This window comes from Accipiter gentilis, chromosome 26 (genome assembly GCF_929443795.1).
Source record: "Accipiter gentilis chromosome 26, bAccGen1.1, whole genome shotgun sequence".
In the NCBI taxonomy this organism is placed as follows: domain Eukaryota; kingdom Metazoa; phylum Chordata; class Aves; order Accipitriformes; family Accipitridae; genus Astur; species Astur gentilis.
The window spans coordinates 5,494,348-5,518,715 of record NC_064905.1 but is presented as its reverse complement, the minus strand read 5'-3'; the positions used below and the strand labels follow the sequence as shown (position 1 = coordinate 5,518,715).

The 24,368-nt window shown below is 41.2% G+C and overlaps 1 protein-coding gene across 1 annotated transcript in view; it reads left to right on the top strand.

Moving 5' to 3' along the window:
• Nucleotides 1-24,368, top strand: part of WWC1 (WW and C2 domain containing 1) — a 74,365-nt gene that overhangs the window by 28,179 nt on the left and 21,818 nt on the right. Inside the window, exons 2-9 of the mRNA XM_049829397.1 lie at nucleotides 6,843-6,952; nucleotides 12,850-13,053; nucleotides 14,788-14,864; nucleotides 15,808-15,887; nucleotides 16,819-16,948; nucleotides 17,518-17,664; nucleotides 18,727-18,800; nucleotides 24,040-24,282. Coding sequence (XP_049685354.1) covers nucleotides 6,843-6,952; nucleotides 12,850-13,053; nucleotides 14,788-14,864; nucleotides 15,808-15,887; nucleotides 16,819-16,948; nucleotides 17,518-17,664; nucleotides 18,727-18,800; nucleotides 24,040-24,282 — 1,065 coding nt within the window. The remainder of the gene's footprint in view (nucleotides 1-6,842; nucleotides 6,953-12,849; nucleotides 13,054-14,787; nucleotides 14,865-15,807; nucleotides 15,888-16,818; nucleotides 16,949-17,517; nucleotides 17,665-18,726; nucleotides 18,801-24,039; nucleotides 24,283-24,368) is intronic.

Sequence of the window (24,368 nt, the reverse complement as noted above, 5' to 3'; positions counted from 1 at the left end):
TGTCTTGAGAATGGGATGACCTCATTAAAAACAAAGAAGCTTGTATGTCATCGTGTTGAGCCTCCTGGCAGCGATTCTTGCAGCAGCCTTCTGAGTTACAGTAGGAGCTCTACCTATTAACAGGTTCCTCAAAACTCAGGCCCACGGGGATCTTGTGTACAGCTACCCTGGTGTCACGGCTGGAATTGAGGTGCTTTTAGCCTGTTCTCTGTCCTGGTCTATGTAGCGCATCCTGGCCCATAATGAGCGGTGAGTTTTACTCAAATGAGAAAGGAAGAAATACTGTGTTTAAAAAAAAAAAAAGTAGAAGCCATTGAAAATAAAACCCGACTCCAAGCTTCTGCCACAAAATGCTGGGTTTAGAAACTATTTCGTTCTATAAGAGAAATGGTATGTGTGGAAGTATCTGCCAGAACTCAGATTTTCATTATCTTGCTTGACTTCTTGCCCATGAAACCTGTATGCCTCATACACTCGCTGTGTGCCTGTGGGTGCAGGAGGGAAGGGGAGAAGTGAACGGAGCTGGTAAGCTGTTAGGTGTTGTTGGCTAATGCTGCAGCTGTAGGAGGAGCTGACATGAAGGTCCTGAGTGATCCAGGTGCTACCTTTGTTCCTTATGCAGTGACCCATTGCTATCGGTACAGTAAACTGTAGGAAATCCCATGGTCTGTAGTTTCACCCACATAGAGTCAAGAAGAATTTCGTATGAGGCCATGTGTTCTGTACTGGACTGATGAAAATAAGGCTTTAGTGTTTAACTGGCTTTACTGTGTTATGGTGGTTTGAGGAACCCTGCAAACATCGGGATTAAGTGGGTTTACGTACGGCGTAGAAACTTGGCAATCGAGTGTCCATTTATAAATGCTTAACATCTTGGTGACCCAAGCGCACTGTTTGCTGTCTGCACATATATGTATATGCACATATGTACTCAATGCCATGAGCCTAACTAAAAAGCTGCATGTGGGTTTGCTAGATTGCTGTAGGCCACCAATTGGCACTGAAATCCAATAATTACAAAAACAACATTTCCTGGTTTAAGAAGTTCAGAATTGATTTCTGTTTCCTTTGTAGTATTAAGTCCAGATGTGTAAGTGGCACAGTTCACCCATCTACTCCTGTCAGGAACCTCTGCAATCTTACAGCCATGTTTAACAAACCTTCTGTCAATCAAAAACTTGTTATACAAGGATTATTTGCCTCCAGTTTCCTGTGTAATGAGGTTTTTGATTGACAACAGTGGAGTTAAAGACTATAGAAAGGCTTTCTGAATCTGAGATGAGCAAGTTTCCATTTAATAGTGTTTGCACATGATAACATTGGGTTCCAGTTTTATCTGTGAAAGAAGCTGAAGGTGATAGATCAAAACTAAGAAATATAGAAACGCTTCTTATTTAAAAATTATGTGACTTATAAACTAGAGCTAGGAAACTAACTTTCTATTTTCTACTGTGGGAGTGGGATTTGAACATCATTTGCTGTACAAATACTTGAGCTATCGGGGGCAAATGTTTCGCAAAGATGGAAGTGTCTCGGTACGTTCACTGGCCGGTGGGTGGGCAGTGGCTTTCCCCATAGCCTGCCTCTGCCTGAAGACCGTAAGGTACTCCTTAGGTTAGGATTTTGGGTGATCCTGTTACGTTTTACCTCTGTTATCAGGATTAGTTTCCGAAATGGTGTCCTTGACTTGCTGCGTGTGGTGGTTGCTGAGGGTACCTGGTTTCCAGGTGTCCTAATGAGCAATTGCACTTGCTTAAGTAAATTTTAATTTCTAAAATGAAATCAAATGAAAAAATAACATCGAAAACTAAGAAAATATGATGGAAATTGATAAATCTAGGTTGATGTGTCTTTTTCAAAATACTAAATGTTTGTAAAATGACACTGATTAAAACTTAGCTAATGGGGCAGGGCAGTCGCAGGTGGGATGAACGTGAGATACAGGTGAGTCCATAAGTGATGAACATGTGGGTTACTTTTTGGTGAGCTAGAAGGCCAGAGTTAGGCTATAATTTACAATGTATCTTCTCTAGCTCAGGCTGGTTTCTCTTGCAAGAGCTCCACACCAAGTTTAGCCTCCAGCTTAGGAGCAGGTGAAACACTCCAGGAGTAGTTCCAGTCTGACTGATGCTCTAAAGGACGTTAGAGCAAAGCGAGCATGGCTGGAAGATGCTGACAAACTCGTGTCTGAAAGTGTCGTCTTTTTTAACTAGACCAGTTTGGGTTTAATAAAAAATGCTATACCTACAGACTTTTAAGTTTTCTCCCTTGGTTCCCACTTTGTGACTGAAGATCAGAACTCAAAGTCAGAATTTTCTCAACTTCTGGGCGCATTGCTTTCTTTTCAAAGCAGAGTGAATGTATCTGGAAGTTTCCCTAACAGAGGAGGGCAAGGAATGCATAAACCATTTTGTAGGTATCCTTCCTTAGTTATAAGCACAGTGGGTGAAAGGGGTTCCGTTTTTCTAGATTGCTGCTTTGACTCTAGCTACAGAGAGGACCTATTATATGATAACATGGTTTGACTGAGTTGATGAGATTTTTCCATGGCTGCTAGGAAACTTTGTGAATTGCAAAGGAGATACTTCAAAAGAAGTAGTTCTGCAGATGTTCCCTAGCTTTAACTTCCCAAATGCAGAAACAGTCCTGTTTTATGCAATATAATACACTAACTGAATCTGTCTTGCTGTGAGAAAGAAACTTTACCTTTCGCTCATTTAATCTGTCATGCTACATTGTGAGCGTGCTTAGGGAGATGCTTGATTTTGGACCCCTGCTGGAAAATTGGTTTATTTCAGTCTTCATAACGCCTAAAATCATATCTTAAAACAAGGAAATAATCTCCTTTCTCTTTTTATGCTTTATTCGTAGTCCGGCTACAGAACATATTATTGCATGTCTTTCATCTGTAATTGTAGTATTGCTTCTTTGATTTGTGCCAGTTTTTTCCACACTAGCAAGGGAAAGAAGTTTAGAAGAGTAAGTAATTTGGTTATGAAGCTGCAGTTATTTGGGGAAATAGCTATATGACATATGTTGTCTGTAATAAATGGAATTACTCCCTTAATTCTAAAACTAATTACTCTTCTGTTTGCTAGTTGAATGACAGATCTCTGCTTTAATGAATACTTACTCTTCTGTACAAATGGGATAGTTGCAAGCTTGCGGTCAGCCAGGGAGGAGGACAGCATTAGTCTGTGCCTGGTGGTGGGTGCTTCTTATGACAGATGCTGAAACTATGAATCTCAGAGGTGAAATTATTGTCTGTTTCTGAGCCCTAGTAACTGGCAAGTCTGCAGTTGCCTTGTGTCATTGCTATAGCAGACTGATCCTGCCTTGCTTTTTCTCCCCTTTTTCCAAAACTCCAACTGAAAGAACTGACTGGATGTAGTTCATGCATTGCACTTCATATGGAAAATAGAAATAAGCATCCTTCAGTTGCTTGGTCCTGGCTTCCTATCGAGCCTGACAGTTCCTGAGCACATCTAGAAGGAATTCAGCTGCTTCTAGCAAAATAGGACTGGACAAAAGCTGAGCAGAAGCTTTATGAGCATCGAAGTTGGCACTATAGTGTCATTCCCTGATGAAAGTAGTCCCAAGTCCTGGGGCTGATAGTGCAGCTCAATGCTGGTTTTTGGTGGTTTGTTTGTTTGTTTTAAAAAGTTTTATTTTAATCTTGGATGTGATTCTTGAGCAGAATTCTGCAGAAAACTCTGCTCAGTGTGTAATACAAATTAAGCTACTGAGGTATGTTTTATACATGCAGCACACCCTCACCTAGTATACTTTAAGTATGGGTTTAATTACTGCTCCACATTGCGGGATATTTGCTTGGATTGCTTGCCAAAAATGTTGAGCACTGTAGCTGGGGCATGGGAAATGTGTGATTTCTGGTTTAATCAATCCACCGGGCTGAATGGAAGCTGGTGTGCAAGGCTAGAGGCTGTGCAAACCCAGGATGGAATGACACCTCTTCTTACAAAGCTCCCTGTAGAAGGAGCAAAACAGCAATCATAAATCCAATTGACAGCAATATTTTGAGTGTTACTAATCAAATGATGCACTGGAAAAGACCACTTGGACTTTGCATGGCCCAGATGGCACACTCTACCCCTGCTGACTTTAAATATATTTGTACAAATAAATAAATACTAACTTTTCTTCCTTTCCCATGTTCCAAATAACATCTAATAAGCATTAAATCTAAGCTTTATCATGGACTATAGGTGAAAATTTGACTGGTTTGTTTTTTTTTTTTTTTTTTTTTTTAATAAAGTGTTGGTCCATGGAAGAACAATGTCATGCTTATCAGGGCAATCAAATAATTACTACAACACAAGTCCTCAGCAGTTACGCTGAAGTATCATCATGCTGGTTTTCCTGATGTGTGTGAAGTTGAGACCAGCCCTTAGCTTTAGCTTTTAAAAATCACCTTGATTCTTAAGTCGTAAGAAAATAAACGGAGACCAGTTCATGTGGTTGTCTTTTGTTTTGGCTTTCTGCAAATGCACGACCATCCTGAAGACACTGAGATTTTTCTGCATTTGTTTTGATGGGCTTGCAGGAGAAGGCACCCTCAGGAGCACCCCTGTGCCTGAGTGCCAGGAGAACAGCCAGGCTCCCGGGGTGGGTCGGCGCTGTGTGCGTGCTCAGAGGACAGGCAGCGGCACGGCACAGCCGAGGAGCTGGGACAGCCAGGGCAGGGCAAGCTGTGTTCGTCATTACCTGTCGTGTCATCCCAGTGTGTCCGTGCCCCTCTAAGGGATGGGAGCAGGTCCTCCGTAGTTCAGCGTTCAGCACTGCTCCTTCCCGCTTCGCTACCTGTCCTGCTTCCACAAGAACCACTAACATTAAAAGCAGATGCCGTTTTCAAAGAGGTGAATGTGCTAACCCTAGTGTTTAAGTTAAAATTGCTGACACGTTTGCAACAGCACTTTCATCTGTGTTCTCTCCAGAGAGTTGCTTGTATCTGACCTTGCTCTGCATTTTTACCCTTGTGCACCTTTGACTTGATCAACTCAGAGCAGCACATACTGGGTACTCGGGCTGAGGAAACAGCTCGATTCATGGGGAAAAACATGGGATAAGGGACAGCAATCAGAAGTATTGAGATTCTATTTTCTTTTTGGGTAGTCTTTATTTTCTATACAAACGTGCTTTTGGTACACAGTCTAGATTAAGAACAGTAAAAATAAACCTTTCAGTGACACTTTATTGAGAAAGTTTCACAGTTCTACATTGTGAAGCTCTGAGTTCTTTTTTTGCACTGCAAAGCTTTAAATTAAATTGAAATTTTCTGAGAAAATAGTGATTCAAGCAGTGCTTCAGATGGCAAGGGCAATGTGTTGAAAGTGAAATGCAACAGCAGGTAAGTAGAGATCTTAGTGGCTTACGTAGCTTTTACAGAAATGTTCCCACCTCATTCTTACCATGTACCAGACTTCCAGATCAAGTGTTGGGGGGAATTATGTTAGTCATTAAATGTTGATTTTATGTTGAACCTCTTATGGTTGGAGGCTTTTTCCTAAAACTCCCCTTTACACTGATGAGTGACTGTAAGATGTTAATATGAGGCTACCAGCTGGTTGTTCAGTGCCTCCGGATGAAGTATGCTCAAGTGTGCTCAGAACTTAATAAAACTCTTTATCTAACTGCCAGCCCTGCTGAATTACCTTTGGATATGAAAGACTTTCTGCAAACCTGGTCAGTCTTTACAGTGGGCTTGAAACTTTCTCTCTTAACCACCTTACCTTCCTGTGGCATGCCACTTGTACGTGGCAGAGTTCTCTACGGCTCCGTGGCTGCTTTTTGACGCAGTTGCTCTTAGTATGTGCAGCGTAACTGCTAGAGAGGGGCTGTGTTGGTTTATGTTGTGTCCTGTGCTTTCTGCCCAAAGGGCTTTTCTGGTATATCACCCTCACATGAAGTCGTGGCCCTCCTTTCAGATACGCTACGTGCAGTGTGTTGGGGTTGTGTGATGGATCTATGGGCCTGTGGCATATTGTGCTTTTGGCAGCTGGGTGTGTGAGATACCTGCAAGCTTAATTCTTCCCAGCTTGTGCCTCCCTGCAGTGATGTGTTTGGTCAGTAGTTTTCTTGGTGCAAGCTGAACCTTGTTAGCTCAGAGTCAAAGGGAGAAAAGGGGCATCATTTCAGTGACTAAAATCTGTGGGGTCACTCAAGCATTGGGTACGCTAAGCTTTGGGTTTAGCCATGCAAGCCTTCAGACTGTTGCTGGATGTGGTCTCTAATAGAAAAACTCATCAGAGCAGTATTGCGGAAATACTTCCTCATTTGGACAGAGTGTGTTACACATTTTCATGATACTGAGAAACTAATCTAGTTTGTCATTAATGAAACGGAACATATTGCAATGCAGATGAGGGGAGTTGCATGACAAGTGGTCCCACAGTCCTCAGCACTTGCTATTGATTGTGCAGTCTTAATTATTCATGCTATGCAAATTGCATTTCTCATCTTGCTCCTTCTTGTCTACATATTTTTGATACAGGACTTGCCTGCAAACAGTCTTGTTCTTTCACTTGAGAGACGAGGATTGTTTCTGGCAAAGTTCTTAATGTTCTTTTGTTGAGCGAGTACTGGCTGAGCCGGGCAAGGCTCTGGAGCTGTGTCAGAATGAATTCATCTTGCTGTAACTTCAGATGAAGAAAAGGAAGAGTTTGTGGAGTATTATTTGATAAGAACAAAAGCTTTAAAATAGTTTTCAACTTTCTTTGTTTTCTATACCGAAGCCCTTATGGTACTTGTTTTCTGGTCAGTTGTTTGGAATAGACATGCGAGAGTGTTCTTTTATTCATCCTAAATATTATTTTGCATTTCAGGTATACTAAACCACTAACCTTTGCAGACTGCATTAGTGATGAATTGCCGTTAGGATGGGAAGAAGCTTATGACCCTCAGGTTGGAGTTTATTACATAGACCACAACACCAGTAAGTGACATGTTATTGTATTTTTGCAGACTGATTGTTTTGTGCCTGTATTAAAATATAGTGAACACAAAACCACAAAATCGCTAACAGCATGTTTTAGAGTAGATGAGATCTGCAGCTCGTGAAATCAAATCCTGTCCTTCTCCATCGTACAAGTTACTTCCCTCTCTAAAACAGGAATTTGAGACCTTTTGGTTTGCAGTCTTCAGCAGTCACATTCAAGCTAATACTATGGACACACCTCTGTAAATTTGGCTCTACTGAGGAGTCTGACTAGGTAAAAATGATCTGGAGTTTGTTCTTAGCCTGGAATTTGTCCTTGTGGCAAGAGCATCAGAAACAGTGCAAAGGTCTGGTGTTGATTCCCCTGGCAGGGATAAACTGAATGACTGCATGAGCTCCCTTTGCTGCAGGAATTCACGCTGCCTTTACTGGAGAGGAAACTTTCAAGTAGGCTTGGGATATCCTGAGGGATGTGCAAGTTGGGAAAGAGTAAAGTTCAGGCTTGTGGCATTTTTATTGTCTATCTTCAAACTAAGCCCCTGCTTACTCTCTTTGTTAGATTGATAGACCAGAAGTGTTAAGCTTTATAAGTTCATTTGAATAAGAAAATACAGAATTTGATATGTCATTACAGACATTGTTAGGAAATGTGGATTGGGTTGTGCTAGAGCAAATCCCCTGAAAAAAAGTATTAAAATAAATCGGTGACTTTGGTTCTCTTTACAGAACAGCTCCAATTGCAGTCCAGGAGTTCACAGCAGAACCATGCCCAGGCCCTTTTGGGGGTGCTTGTAACTCATGCAAAGAGAAAAACTTTTAAAAGACAAAACTGCCTTGAAGTTGTGGTTTGGTTTGGGGTGTGGGGGTGTTTTTAATCTGCTTCTAGGACTTCAACTGAGAACTTCAGCAATTTTTTTTTTTTTTCCAGCAAATTACAAGATCTTTTTAAAATAAAAATGTGAAAGTCTGTTTTTTGTTTTTTTGGGGTTTTTTTTATTGGCAACCTTTACACCCTTCCCTTATTCAGAAAAGCCACATTTTCACCTGGCCTGAGACTGCACCTTCCAGGTTTTAGCAATTTCTCTTAGGTAGTAAAAATGGAGAATGAAAAAAGCCCATTCTCAAAAAGCACTAACTGCCCTCTGCAATACAAAGATCAAATGTCTCCAGATGTGAGGGTGACACAAATATTTTCATTTGAAACTTATGTCATCCCAGTATTAGAGTATTTACATATCTTTAAATAGCTTTATCCTAATTATGTTTCTGTGAGGCAGGGGATGTTGAATTTCCTTTTAAAGAAAAGAATAGTGGGAAAGAAAGGATAGACAAGCCTACAGGATCACACAAAGGAGATCTACGGGGGAGAGGACTGGACAAACTTCACTTGAGAAGGTGCTAAATTGCAAGATACAAATTGTGGTCTCCTATAGGTCTGTAAGGCCATGTCTTGTGTCCATTTCACTTCCACAAGAAAGTACTCTGAGGTAACAGTGAAGTTGCTCTTTAAAGACAGTCTGAATCTTAATGCTTTTTCCAGTCTCACTTGGGTCTGGGTTATTCCTGTGCCGACCTCACTTACAAAAGGAGTAAAAATGAATTTAGAAGTCTTGTTAATACTTCTTTTTACCGAACGATTTAATGTTTTCATGACTGTGTGCAGCCAGGAGGAGAGAAGAGCATGGGCAAGTTCTCCAGAGGAGTCAAAAATGTGGTCGGACTTCTCTTCCCTTCTCTGGTGGTTGGAAGTTTGCTGTATCAGGTGCTGGGATGTAGGAGGTGCCTACCAGGGTGCTCCAGGCCAAGAGCCGCCCAGAGGACAGGGACATGCCACCTTCCAGTGATTCTGAAGGGCTTTGCTGTGTTAGGCAGCGGTGTTGGATTAGGAGGTTCCTGCCAATTCAGTTTTACCTCTACAATGCTTTTGGGGAAGCTGTTTGTATCCTGTCCCTTCCCAGCGAAACATCTGTGGGCCTTGGTGGTTTTTCCCTTGGATCAGTTCCCTCCTCTGGTTTATCAGGCAGTGACAAGGACTGTTGCAGTAGTTGTAAGCCTCTGCAGGTGCTGTGGGAGCTGGCATTGTCCCCAAAAGAAATAATATTCAGCCCACCTTCTGAAGTGAACATCAGGGTCACCTCTGACCACAGGAAAAACTTGGCTCACGTAAAATGAGAGGATGTTTCCAAGAACCTTTTCCTTGTCCCCTCTGAACTTTCTTCACTTTGAGATGTGTTTTTATCTTACTTGTCTTCCTTTCCTATCCACACTGGAGGAAGCCAGGTGCTTGTTGTCACTGTGGCCCATCCTAGCCAAAACTGGGGCATTAACTTACTCTGCTGGCATTTGCCTAAGCAAGGATGGCTAGCTGTGGTCCTGGGGGAACACAGTTCAGGTACAGGAAAATAACCTTGATCTGCAGCCTGCTGTGGGACATGGAAGCTTGTCAGACCTTCTGAATGTTTCAGCTAGCAGAAAGTACAGCATGTAGGTGGGACAAGCCAAACATGGTCTTAGTTGTACATTTGAGTTGGCCCGAGGGGGAATGTGCAAAGATCTGGTTGCAGGTCTGGGGCAGTTACCCCTGGTCTGTGACACTCAAAAGCACCACAGGCTTCAAGGCCATGCAGAGAAGGCTTCAAACCATGCTGACATCTGCTTAATAGCAGTTGCTCTTAAAAAGTTTCACTTCTGTGGGATGCCAGGGGCTACAACGTTTGACCTAGAATTTCAATTAAAAGGTTAAAAAGAAGAGAAACAAAATCATGACCCTATTTCTTATGCCAGCTGTAATCCAAATCATGATAAAGCAAACCATATCCACTTACCTTCAGCTAATCAAGAGCTCATCTTTGTGGTTTATGCTGAAGTATCCTCTGGAGAGTGTCCAAAACCTTCTTCCTCTCCAAGGTCTCTTGCAGATTCCCTGTGCAGGAAGGAACCATCATCAGAGGGTGTGAAGGGGATGGGGGCAGGTTGGTTCTTGCTGCACCCTTGAAGTATTTGAGACTAATTATCAGAAGCAAGCCCAAGGACAGACCTAAATTAAATCTAAAGCCAGGAGCCATTAAAAAAAGTGAGATGGAGAACACTTCTAACCTTCTCTCTGAGGCAAAATAAATACAATTAAATTGAATTGAGTACTGCGAATATTCCTAATACAGTATTAATGCATAGCCCTGAGTGTCTCTTTCTGGGAGAACTTCTTTGGAATTTGATTTGCACAAAGAAATGATGATTTTCTTGCCAGATGCTGATGCAAGCATAGTAAGACAACATTCTTCAAACATGAAACAATCAGATTTATTTATGACAAGCTCAACATTAAATTAAAAATTCGCAAGACAACAAATAATGTAATAGCCTGCATTTCTGTAGTCCTTTCATCTGACTTTTGAACATATTTTGCATTTTTCAGTAGCTTGGGGCAGATCGAGAGCCCTTGGCCAACATTTTCATAGATTGTTATTACGTGTTTGAAAATCAAAGCTCAAAGCTGCAATCAAGGGGATACAGTTAGTGCTGTGATTACTGAAAAGGTTGAGGTGAATATTTAGAAAAATGGGAACAAAGCAGTTTCAGTACTTACATGCGCTGTCCATCGTCTCCATGAGCTGACTGCCAACCGTTGACTTTGTCAGGTGGCGTGTGTGCCTGGGGCAGTGTCAGTGTTTCACCACCTAACAGAGATGTTCAGGATTGTAGATTTTTATAGTCTTCCTCGTGGTTGCTTATAATGGAGGGATTTCCCTGCAGCAGCTTCCACCATGCTTCTTGTGATAATAGGAAGAATGGGCTGCTAGTTTAAGGGAAAATTGGAACTAACCAAGCTTGAAGAAGCCATAGGTACAGGTAGACTTATGACCCAGTGTCCTGAATTAGACTTCAAGAGTCATGGGTACTTTGCCAACGTACTCACTAAGCTTGAAATGAGGAGTCCTGAGCCATGGTTGCTGGTGCTTGTTCATACAGTCTCATCCAGGGAAGCTGCATGTCTGGGAATATGGGGAGCAGCTCTCTGGGTAACTTGCAGCAGACTTTCCTCTTCTGGTTTAACTATGGAGTAAAGGGAGTTACTCCATCTGGGTGTGGGTAATGGTTATCTGGGAAATGGGATTTGTGGGCAAGAATAGAGACAGGAGCCTGAGGTTTTCAGACTCTTACAGTTGATATGCTGCTGTGTCTTCCTGGCTTTTCTTTTGCTCCCTCTGAGAGAGCCCATAGTGCTGTCTGGGAGGGCAACAGCACCTACAGTTGGCACAAGTACCTGCTTTTTCCTCAAGTTATTCTGGGGCAGTTTTTCAGGTCCAGGCTTAGCTTTAATTTTACATCAGCTGAAACTTTGCTTCTGCTTGCAGGACCTGTAAAGGACTTTTTGTTGAAATGCTTCTACAAACTATACTTAGTGTCTTAAGTTTAAGACACCTATACTGTCTTAAAAGTGTGTGAGGGGGGGTTAATCATCTTTTGCAGCTTCTCTAAGTTTTGCTATGTAACTTGAAATGCCACGTGTTCTTTCGGGTCTTGAGATACTGTTAAAACAAGTTATTGCTGGAATATCCTGTTAATTTTCTCCTCAGCATGATCATGGACAGCTTGTGAACATGGTTGAGTGTCCATCCCTTGGGTAAAATCCTTTATTTCTAATTCTGCTCCTACGATTATTGTCAAACTGTTCTCTTCCCTACATCTTGTGTATTGTGGTGTTAGTCTTATGCCTGACTTGCTTAAGAGCTGTTCATACCTTCCACTGTGGCAGCTTTTACTAAATATTTAAAGAGGCTCTTAAGATATGCAGATTAGAGTCCTACTGATAGTTTCAAGCAGCTTCTTTTTATTAATTATTCATTATGTGGTAACTAGGCATCCTTATTCAAGTACGGTAGTTTAGACAGTTTAGAGCACTTAGTCAACTGACTATTGGAACCTGTTCCAAGCAAGAACATATAATAGCCTTGAAAGAGAAATGAAAAATATTTTGGACGCTTCTTCACAAAACCAAGACAAATACTGACAATAAATTTGCCTAATTAGTATTAGGACTAGCTGTGTGTCTGTGACCTTGTGCCTTTTTCATGGTTAGAAACCTGAAAAGCAATGTATTGGTTGTGTTGGGGTAATGGAGATGGAAGTGGTGTAGCTGTTCATGACTGCGTTGCCTATGTTACCAAAAAATATTTTTCTTAAACTCCGCCTCCTGTATTCTGCAGTGATTTACTGCTGTGCCTGCTTTCAGTGAAGGGAATGTTTACTCCCCTTCTGAGATGCTGTTTATATAACGTCATTTGAGATGCTTTCATGAATACATTCTGTGATTTAATGAGTCTTTATTTTTACTTACCTATGCAATCTGAGTGAGAAGGTTTTCCTTCCCCTTTTTAATAAAAGCCACTTGGCAGCCAAAGAGGACGGGCAGAGTTGTAATTGCTTGCATGTTGTCAGATGCAGTATAATGCAGTCATGTGGCAATGATTTCTGAAAGTTTTTTTTATCAGTGGAATAGTAGAGGTATTTTATTAGTAACGTTATACAGCAGTTGCAATAAAGATAAGTCTAACAGTCAATGTCAGTATCTTAGAGCTTGTGTGTGCATATGCTTGCATGGATGTTGTAAGAGGCAGAACCAGAACGGCTTCAGCAGCAGAGGATTTAGAGAGTCGTACAATGATTTCATCATGAATTGTTCTATACAGTGATTCAGCGTGGCAGAGCACATTGGAGTTCATTGTGGATCAATGGTCACATCCTAAGGAAAAAGGAAAATGTCCCTTTTTCACTTTTTTATTATGGGATGGGGCAAGGGGCTATTTTAAAATATTGCCATAAATGGTGGAGCTTCTCCACGCAGCAGGACAAACCTGCATTCCATTGACCTTGTCTCCTCTTTTCTCTCTAAGAAACTACACAGATAGAAGACCCTCGTGTGCAATGGCGACGAGAGCAGGAGCATATGCTGAAAGACTATCTTGTCCTGGCCCAGGAGGCAATTGCTGCACAGAAGGAGATCTATCAAGTGAAACAGCAGAGGCTTGAATTGGCCCAGCAAGAATATCGACAGCTGCATGATGTTTGGGAGCACAAACTGGGCTCTCAGACCAGCTGTGAGTAGTTAGTGAACTCTTACCCAGTGACTGTCTCAGTCATGAACCCACTAGGACAGGAAAATGCTTGAAGCTGATCCTCTGCTTCCATCCATAACGCTGGGATGTGTTATGCCCTGTCAGTCTCCATGTTTGCTTGGTTTGTCTCAAAAGTAATAGCTGCCTAGCACCTGTTTGGTAAAGGATAGTTGTTATGAATCTATCACGGTTGGCTCTGTCACTGGAGTCAGTGTGCAGATTTTCAGCATGGGCTTCAACAAATGTGAAAAAATGTGGTGGTTGGCTCAATGAGAACAAATGAAGTTATATGGTATTTTCCTTGATTTCCATGTCCAAAGTATAGAAACGAGACAAGAAGGCTCATCTCAGATAGCATTCCCAGGCCTTTTTGGAGTTTAACATCCTAGGTAGTTGAGTGACTGTCTCAGGGAACTAAGGGTCTGTATTTTATGCCATGCAAAAGGTAACATTGGTGGATTATCTGTCTGCATATGAAGAACATTGTTTTGTGCTCCATATTCATTGTCACACACTAAACACTAATACTTGTTGCTTCAAGAGTTGGTACAGAAATGTTTGTAGAAGACCAAATTTCCTCCTTACTGTTACTAGTTAGGAGCTGTAAAATGTCCAGAGGAGGATTTATTTCCTGCAAGTCTTAAAGAAATTTTTTTTTTTTTACGGTCCTTAGTGTTGCAGATTTTTTACGTTCTTGCTAGCCACAACAGTGGACTGAACTCCCCCTGCTTTACTCTTGCTGGGTTATGTCTTATGGTGGTGAATTCCACTGGCTAATCCTGTGCCTGATGTTAAAAAGTTTTTAAGTAGTTTTCTGTCAACTGGAGCATTCTTACTTGACTAGGGTCTTGTCCATCATCTCTGAAGTAGTTTTTGGTCTTTTCTTAAGAGCACTCTACCTAAGTACTGGTATGCCAGAGCAGTACACTAAGAATGTTGTGAACATGAATTACATTGATGTGATGAGATCTGTCTTCAAAAATACAAGCAAACAGAAAGAACTGGAAATGCTTTCCCATGTTTTATAGGGCATAAACTGATGGCTGCAAGGATCAAAATATCTCCCTTGCCTACAGCTACCTCTAACAACATTGTACATTGGGGAGCTTCTGTACCTTCTGAAGCAGAAAGGTTTAACCACTGCTGAGAAGAGAACTCTCCGCTTAATGGGACATTGATTTAATCTGGTGTGACACATTGTATGAGTGGTCGTGTCCTCGAGGCTGTGAGAAGGCTTGCATTGCATTTTTCAGTTTCTTCTCATTCTTTGCTTTTCTTTGTTTTTAAACATTCAGTGGATTGTTTACTCAATGAGAAAGTCTGAAAAAAAATATAAAGTAAACCTTTATGCAATGCCTGTCCCTTCAGTTCTGTTAAATGCCTTTGGAAGTGCAGGAAGCCACACTATTGAATGGAGTGAACGTGTTTGGGAGTCTGAGTTAACTGTGTTAACCTGGAACAAATCAAGACTTTGGAGATGCAGGACATGCTCTGGCCTCTTTAGTATGCACTTTTTGTGGGATACTTGACTGCACTATTGCCTTTCCTTGCCTTTGAAGTGTGAGAAGAGATCTGGAAAATGGGTAAAAGGCCTACACCAGCAATGTGTGGCGATCTGCGTGTGCAGGAGTGGTGGGAGGTCTTGATTTGTGGTGGGGCTGGTGGAAGAGTAGGGAGGAAGGTAGAACTGCTAAACTGGGTGTTGTATTGTTCTAGTGCTCTCTGGCTCATCGTCAAGTTCCAAGTATGACCCGGAGATCCTCAAAGCAGAGATTGCTACTACAAAATCCAGGGTAAGTAGTACGAACGGACCTTTGCTTGCCACGAGTAATCTTCAGATATTTCCAAACCTCGTGGCAAATACTAAAAGGAAATGCCAAAGCAGTTGAAAGAGCTAATGTTGCCATTCTTAATCTAGGAGATAATTTATCAGAGTTCTCAAACGTTGCCATCTTAAGAGTTTGAAACACTTGGGTTTTTTCCCCTTAGACTTTAGACTTCCTTGGAAGCTGGCAGTACATACTGCTGTACAGATACGCTGTGGGGTATTTAGCTGCGTGCTGGCTCTTCGGTGTGCTGCAGTGCTGGAGAGCTGTGAGCTCTCTCCAGAGACTGGCAGCTGTTTTGTCCTGGGCTTAGTGCGGGTTGTTAGCAGCGGCAGTGTGTGCTCTCATGCAGAGCTCAGTTTGGGAAGAAGAAAGGACTAAAGTAAAGTAGGTCAGTCTAGCCTCTGTGGAGGAATATAAAACAGCAAGCTGTAGGGTCAGTGCGTTTATAATATGTATTATCATCCTGCTGTGTTACTCATGCAGTGGGGCCTTTTAGTTTGGTGTATTGGAGGATGGATTCTATCACTGCAGTGTAACTCCTGTCCTGATGCTTAATGGGTTTTTTTAATGATTGGGAAGGTTTTAAACATTTCTGAGTAAAATCAACATGTGTTTCGTTCCTGCCTCTCTTGATTTTTTTCTTAGCTTTTCTGCTTATGAGGTTGGAACTTCCCTTGAACCCCTTATTACATGGTGTAATACCCGAGTACTGGATAAAGCCCTAGCCAGTGATAGTGTCCTGATGAGGATGCAGTCAGGGCTGTTAGCTGCTGTTGAGATGAACTGATTATCTGGAAACTTTGTTTAGAGTACTATCTACCCTGAGTAAGTTTTGAATTGAATGGGTAGTGCTGTACCTAAATATTAATATAAAATATCATTCTAAAAATGTGACACCTTGCTGCAGGTTAATAAACTCAAGAGAGAAGTAGCTCACATGAAGCAAGAGCTCCAGTACAAAGAGCATGGATTTCAAACACTGAAGAAGTAAGTTTGTTCTCAAGGTCTTATTTTCAGTGTAGAACATCTTTGGCTTGTAATACATCCCCCTCTACATTTATAAATAGCTGCCTAAATAACTTAAGCTGAAATATGTTGCTGCTGATATCTTTAGGCATATGCAACTGAAAGCAGTACACAGCCATGAGGGTAGTTCTCTCAAATCAATGCCTGTATGTGATTGACCACATGAGAACTGACTTCATGGTAAAAAGATTTTGAACCAGGATCTTGTCAGTTAAATGGCATTCTGTTTTACTCAGTGTTGTTCAATGCGGATGACACAGTACAGCCTATTGTCTTAATTATAAGAGCCATTGGTTTAGGGCACTGAAGAAAAATTTGGGGTGGAGTGGAAGGGGAGGAAAAGTTTCAGGTACTTACCTTTGTATGACTGGATATCTTACATGTTTTAAATAATGTCCCTGGTTAATATCTTATTTATTATAAATGTCACCTGCAGTAGAATTCCTTTGGGAAAAGGGGAGGATGAAACAGCTTGTAATTAGGTTTTGCAAGCAAATACATCCATGCATGTCAGATCTGTGGCTGGTTTTCAGAATCATGACTGAAAATAAGGTAATTTTCATAGATGGCTAAGTTGATCCTCTCTAGGTTAGAAGCAAGCAGCAATCTGCCCAAACATACTGTTTTGGGGGTTTTGTGTACATCTTTGTCGTCCCGAAGGAGTCAAAGAGATGATACAGCTAAAATCAGAGTTCTGAAGCTTAATGTGTTTCTGAGTGGAGTACCTTAGGTGGTGATGTGTGGGGTTCTTTGTTCCTTCTGTTGTCTTTGTTATATTTCAGAGTGTGTTTTTCTTAAAAATTGATGTCGAGATGCATGCATCTAGGATGATTAAATTAACTGGACTTTATAAAGTGTGAGCTTACTGTATTTTTTTTAATTTTCCATGCAGAATTGACATGAAAATGTCTGATACTCAAGGTGGCTACAAACTTGATGAGGCACAAGCCATTTTAAGTGAAATGAAAGCTCTCAAGAAGGCCATCACATCAGGGGAGAAGGAAAAACAAGACCTCATTCAGGTATTGAAACAGGATGAGTTTATAGTATTTTGTGTTGCCATTGCTATCAGATTGAATTTCTGAGAAGTCATTTAAGTATTTTGTATTTCAGATACGTAATCGAGATTTTTATTAGCGTAAATTAGTTCTGTATTGTGGTTGGACTGCAGCCTGTATAGTGGTTGGACTGCAGCCTTTTTGTTCTTCGGATCCTTGAAATAAGAAATATAAAATATAGCAACTAAGAGTAGTAAGCACTTGCTTAGAGATGGGTGTTTGTCTCAGGGTTTATTGGTCAAGAATGAACCAGCGTGACTGTACTGCTGTCAAAGACCAGACCTGGAGAAGCCATGAAAACACTGTGGCCCACTCGGTCTGCCACCTCCAGTGAGAGCCTGTCCGTAATGCCTGTGGGCTGCTTTCTGCTGTGGGAGGTGCAGTCCAGTCATGCCTGACCTCATGTTTGCAGAGTCTGAGTGCATGCAGTAAACATGGTCAGATCTTTATCATGTAGTTTAGGCTGAAGCTATGGAGCTGCTGAGGCAGTTAGAGCAGAAGGGAGCTCACCTCATGACTTTTTATGGTTTTAGAGCTTAGCCAGGTTAAAAGACAGCTTTGTGAATGACAGAGGATCCCAGTCGGACCTGTGGGCCAGCAGCCTGTCTGTGGAAAGCTCCAGCCCTTTGTTGCCCCGGCAGTACCTGGATGTCAGCTCCCAGACAGATGTTTCGGGAAATGTGAGTAATGCATGAGAAACCAAGTGCATGTGGAGACATTCCTCTGAACTATGTGTAGTGCTGCCTTAGTACGAGTTTCTGGGCATGGGCAAGTATCTATGAAATGATACCTTCTCCTGGTTTAAACTTCAGCGTGACCTTCATTTTTGTGTGCAGTGTTAGTGTATCTCTAAAGGCAAGCTGCTGTTTCCCTACACTGTCTCTATTAGAACAATCCAGGTGGGAATAAAAGGGAAGGAAGTTTTATTTTGCCTGTAGGTGTAGCTTCTTTTGATACAAATATTCCCTTAGCTCTTTATAGCAGTGATATGCTACTAGACAAGAAACGTTCAGCAGCTACGTGTGGGCTAAGCTCTAATGAAGACTCTTCCCTTAAGAGTACGTTTGGCTTTTAGTGTGTTATGAGTGAGAATGATAGCATATGTGCAGATATTTTGATGCCATCAAACATGTGTAGTACTCGTAAACCTTCAGTCCCACTTGTGCAACAAGATCATAACCGTCAGGTTGGTGCCAGCCTCAGCAAGGACTCAGTCAGCACTATGGGTACATAGTATGTCTCACAGGACATCATAGAAGCCTCTCCTGTGAACCTTTACTTAAACATTTGCAGCCACTTTCAGTCACGGCCACACGTGTGACTAAAGATCTGCAGATTTGGGCATGATGGGATGTCCCTTGTCGTTAAGACTTTACAGCCAAAGCAAGATGTCATCCAACACAGAATGCAACACAGCACTTCTTGAATGCTGTTTGTAATCTTTAAGAAAGTTTACAAAGCTGTTTGTGTGTGCATAAAAATAGAAGCCTGAGATAGATGTGGTAGATTTTCTTTTTCTGACAAACTAGGCCACAAAGAGCCTCTGAATCTTGTGGGGTTTTAAGTATTTGAAGAAATTGTGAAAAATTTAATCAAAAGCAATATTTTCCTATTCTGTGATTGGTTTAACTAGTAAATGGGTTTGACAAGAGCAAGTATAACTTGTAACATCATCAATTTCAATAGGGAATATCAAAAGAGAAGTGGTTACTAAGTTGCTGATTTTATATTTTGTGTCTCAGTTTATTACCGGCAGCAATAACCAGTTGGCTGAGAAAGTGAGATTACGCCTTCAATATGAAGAAGCAAAGAGAAGGTAATTCTTTGGACCGTTGTACTTTTTGGCTGTCACACAGCTTATTCTGAAGATACGTTTCACTAGAAAAGGTGCCACTCGGATTGAAACCCAGTGTTACTGCTGAATAAACGTGGTAATTTTTGACCCAGTGAAGCAATAGGCTTTCTGGGCCAATGTTATCATTCAAGAAATAAATAACCATCCTAGAAATTACTAAGGAGTGACTAATACATGAAGAATTCACTCTGGCCACACCTGTGGGGACATAAGTGGTTTTGCTGCCTGTTGCCAGTGCTTCCCCATTCCTAATAAGGAGACTGTACTGCAAAGCATCTCCTTACCTTATTCAAAATGAAATGAATGTTTGCATGGCTGTAAGTCTGATAAGGAGAAATGTATACTGTGTTAACACCTAACATATCAAAATATGGTCAATGGCTACAATACAGAGCTTATCTGTAAGAACTTAAGTTTTCTCTCTTGCCTTCTGATCTGGGATGACGTATGGATTTTAAAAATTCGTATCTACTTAACAGGCCAATTTAAGCAAAAGTTTTCTGGGATTTACTCGTTTTAATAGACAGTAGCTAACTCAACTGTTTAGTTGAACGAAAAACCACCAAGCATTATTATTTAGACTTCGGCTGGCCTAGTCCTTGTTCAGCAATGTAACCATCGGTGGTGGTGATTTCGATTTTAGCTGTTCTAAAGGGACTTTGCAATTCCAGAATAACAAACTTCAGATGCATGGTACAATCTGTACTTGGGGTAAATGCAAAGAGAAGGATTTTTCTCCAGTCTCTGGTTAGAGATAAGAGCTTTAAGGCTGAGATTACTCATAATGTTCTCATTTGAATATATTGGCATGGTCAATAGGCCATGTTTCTCAGTGGCATAAAATCTGATCTGTATCTGTGGCAGTTGTCAAAGACTGTGTGTGCCCAGCTGCTTTTGACATGAACTTACACTTCTCTTCCTAGGTGGAGCAATTTTTTAGAACTGTCTATTTTGCCAATCCAAGATTTGTAAAACTACCTTGGCATTCAAATCATTCTGTGACTTTTTAAAACAACATTAAAATTATTAATCCTCCAGATGCAGTGGTTACTTTTTCAATGTTAAAATTGCTTTTTTACTTTTAAGCTTTGCTGAAGAATGCAATTTAACTCACACTGACTTTACATCTTCAGATTGAAGTGGAATACTCTTACTTTAGCCTGTATCTTTTTCAAGGAGGGGCAAGTGAATAATAACAAACCTGAGAAGATAATTAATATGCTCTTTAAAAGAGTCAGAACTTTGTACAGGCAGCACAATAGTTCGTTTGAAGTAATGATGAAGGGCGTACAACACAATCTTGCAGTTGAAGAAGTTTGATACCTCATGTCTGTCTTAGGTTATCTATAGATTTTCTCAGAGTTTAAAAAACATTATCATGAGGAAAGATGGGCCTGAATGGGCATGAATAATTGATGGTAAAATGAAAAGATCTCTAGCTATCAGAGCATTGTGGTTTTGGCATGGTCTTTAGTAGGAGCTGCAGAAACAAATACCTTAACTGGTTTTCAGCTGGAACAATACTATGGATATAGTGACTCACAAGGAACCTTCTGCTCCTGTGAAAATTCCTCCTTGTGATGTTAAAAGTGTTTCCTGCCCCACAGCAGCATATTAAAATGTTCCAAAAACACAATAGAAGAGCAAGTACTTTGCCCACGCACTTATTATGAAGGGAGCCAAATGGTGGAAATACATCTGTCTTATTAGCTCTGCATTATCTGGAGAGGTAAAACTTAAGGCTTGAAAACAAGATGATCCCATGTTAATTAGGTTAGAACTACTAGACTTATAAGGGGCTGATGATTTTGAAAGTGGACTGTGCCAGACACTGTTTACACTATTGCTGTGGACCAGACTAAAGGCATACATGTAGGTGAATATCTTGCTGAACTTCACCACACCAGACCTGTCAGGGTACAATTCTGCATGTTCCCTTACCCACCACTAAGTCCTTTCCTTTCACGGCTCAGTGAGGCAAAAGAGAGCCCTGGAGCAGATAATGTTAAACCTGCAAAAAAGAACAAAGGGTAACCACAGTGACAAACCTTTAGCTTAATTGGATTGGAAACTGATAATGGGTATCATGTCAAAAGAGATGTCAGTGCTACATCTCAACAAGGAGATAGCTACTGCAGCATAAATGTAGTCAGAGATGCAACTAAATTATGTTGTACGGTTTCAGACATACAGCAGTAACTCAGTTGTGTAGCAGTTCCATTGTGTGCACTGTTTTAGTTCCTTCAACAGTTAAACTTTCAGCTTGGGTTTTGTGTGACTGATGATAACTCTGGGATTTTAAAAGTATGTTTTATAATCTCCTAAAATGAAATATTTTAACGTTGCATTTAGCAGCATTGCAACAATGGTGGGCATTTGGTCAGTTTTTAGACCACACGTCCCACTTTGATATTTTTTTATTTATTTATTTTTTCTGAAGAACAGAGGCTGATCTGATACAGGATTGCTAATCACTGGTTGAGGATACATGTCTTAATGTACGCTTCTGCAGAGATGCATGTGCTTTGAATGATCTCCGAAGAGACTAAAAATTTTATGTTATGCCTATGTCACAGATAAGTACCAGATTTCCCCAGAAAAAAAAAAGAGACTTGATATGGCAATGAATAAATCATCTACCTACCTTTTCTAGGTAAAAAAAAAAAGTTAAATAAAACTTGAGCTTCTTGTTCTGTGTTTTGTTCAGTCTTGCAAGCTAGTGGCTATTCAGAAAGATGGTATGACCTGAGCCCAGTATTGCTGGTTTCTTTGCAATGCAAACCTAGCATGGCTTGGCAATGATGTAGTTCAGACTCGGTCAGTGAATGCTGAAGGGCTTGAGTTTTCAGCCAAATGCCAGGCAGTCTGCAAAGCATTTCTTTTGTGATGATGCTGTTTTATTGGAAAAATAGAATACATAAAGCTCCTTTTAACTGAGAAGGGGGAAAAGAATGATCATTTACAAAGGGTAAAACTTGAGGTTAGTTTAACAAAGCCGTTAGACTCGGAAATGCATAGAGAACAAATTCCAGTGGAAAAGCCATATCCATGCAAATGTATGCCAAAAGTGATCAGATTAATGCCAGCCAATCCTCTTAAACTCATATCCTTTCAAAATGCACAGAGGAATTCTTGGATTATGAATTAATGCCACTGTTAATTCTTCGTTGGAGCACAGTATTGCACTTAATCAGGCACTCAAAAACAAAACAACTCCTAAGAAGACCTAAAAATAGTTGAGCTGAATATCTATCAATTATGGAACTTTAATTAGAGTAAGGAACCTGCTGTGGGAAATAGGTTTACAGAAAGTGAGGCTTCTCTTCAGAAAGGTGAGCTCTAATCTGTCTGCTGTGATGGAGGAGGCAGGTCAGTCTGTGTGAGCCTAATCATTCATAGGCTCTCTTGGGGCTCGAGTTCCTCTTGGCCTCCAGAGCTTGGAAGACAAAGCTTTATTCTTCAAGGCCATTCAGCAGTTGTGTAGCCGCTGCTGCCCAGATCTGCATCTTAGTACTTAACTCTGCACACTTAGATTTTGCTAGTTGGCGTTGAATTTGCTCTGTCCCTGCATGTGTGCTGGTTTGCTGGAGGAAGTGTGCACCATCCTGTGTGCTTCGGTAGCATAAACCAAGTTCTAGAAAGAAATGAATCCAGATTAGTAGCCACAACTATTTGTTGTGCCAAATTTAAGTCCAGTAATTCTGTCACCAGATCACAAAGCCCTTTTCAAAGGGAGATTAATATTGGACTTTCATTTTACACGTACAGCATTTCACTTCTATTTCTTATGTATTTACTAAACCTGAGTGAGAGATTAACCTGAGTTAATCACGTGAAAGGGCATGGATGCCTTGACTCTCTGGTCTTCAGCCAGGTGAATTATTTTTTGAAATACCTTGCCTTATATTGCAAGATACTTTTCCTCCTTGTTTGCCTTCTATGCTTTTGTAATTTCTCCATCCCAGCCCATTCTGCCCTCCCCATTCCCTGCTCCCCACTTCATCATTTTCGATTGTGCGAGTTCCAGAAATGCAAGTCCTTAGTAACTCCTGTTCAACTTTATCTGTACTCTTGTTTCTCACCAAACTACCATAATCACCCTGTCAGATCATGAAGAGTCATAGGTCGGTGAGTCCAAAGGAGACAGATTCCTTTGGGAAGACTGACATTACTGCCCATGGTTCTGTATCCTGGCCCGCTGCTGATTTTTGCTTTTCTCTGTATGTTGCATTGCAAAGCTGACTATTTGTGGAGCTAAATGAGCAGTTCAGATACTTGGGAAATTAGGAATGGGCACACAGTTGGAGTGAGCAGCCTCCTTACCTGCCACGAGCTGTGCTCTCCTCTGCTGTCAGTCAAAGCTCTCGCTAAATTATAGATCTGTATTGCTCTTGCTTTTAGTAATCATCTTTCTGCCTGAGATAATGTGGTATGGGGCTGATGGATTAGTGATGCAGACTTTAAACTGAAATCCGGAATGATACCTCTAATGAAAATAGACTTTAAATTTCATGCAAATAAGCAGCTCTGGATTTAGGTAGGATCGTATTGCCTCTTTGACTCTTTGCATCGTCAGGTGCACGTTGTACCAGAAGTAGCGTAGCTCTTTAATGTGTCCAAAATGCTTGATGTTGAGTCAATAGTTGGATTTGTCCAGTAGCAGTATGCATATGATTAACTTCCTCATTGTAAAGACAAAAATGGTTTCTAAACATTTGAGTAACCACTGATCTTTATCAGCCTATCTGAATTGCATACGGAAAGCATACAGTTCTTTTCCATAAAACTGATTAAAGATCAGATATTTACCGCATGATGTTCTCAACTCCAAGTATTGTGAGATCATTAGCTGTAAGGCATATGAAACGCCCTATAGTATATCTGACAGCTTTTTTCAAGATCCAGATTTTCAGTTACGCTACTCCCTGACTGCTGGACACTGCAGGTTAGCTAGAGACTTAGCTTACCATTGGGAGCAAACCCGAGTTAAAATCCCGTTCTGCGTGTCAGCCTCCCAGCGGTGCCAACACTTGGCAGCGCCCTGGTGAGGAAGGCATGAGGGTGAGGGTGTCCCTGAGCCGAGAGCCTTCTTCACGGCAATGGAAGATGCAGTTGGTCATGGTGCACCTTTGTGTGTCTGGAGCAGTAGCTCAGACACTCCTCATGGAATAACGGCTTTTTTTTTTTTTTTTTCCTGCAGAATAGCAAACCTGAAAATACAACTGGTTAAGCTTGACAGCGAGGCCTGGCCTGGCGTGCTGGACTCTGAGCGGGATCGTCTAATATTAATTAATGAGAAGGAGGAGCTCTTAAAAGAAATGCGATTTATTAGCCCCAGAAAATGGACTCGAGGAGAGGTGGAGAGACTGGAGACGGAGAGAAGACGCCTGGAGGAAGACCTTCAGGCTGCTAGAGACACTCAGAGCAAAGCTCTAACTGAGAGGTAGGTTACTGGGCATAGGGCAGAGCTTGCCTTGTTGGACAAGAGGTAATTGGGAGCAAGCAGCAACATCCCCTAGCTGAATGCTG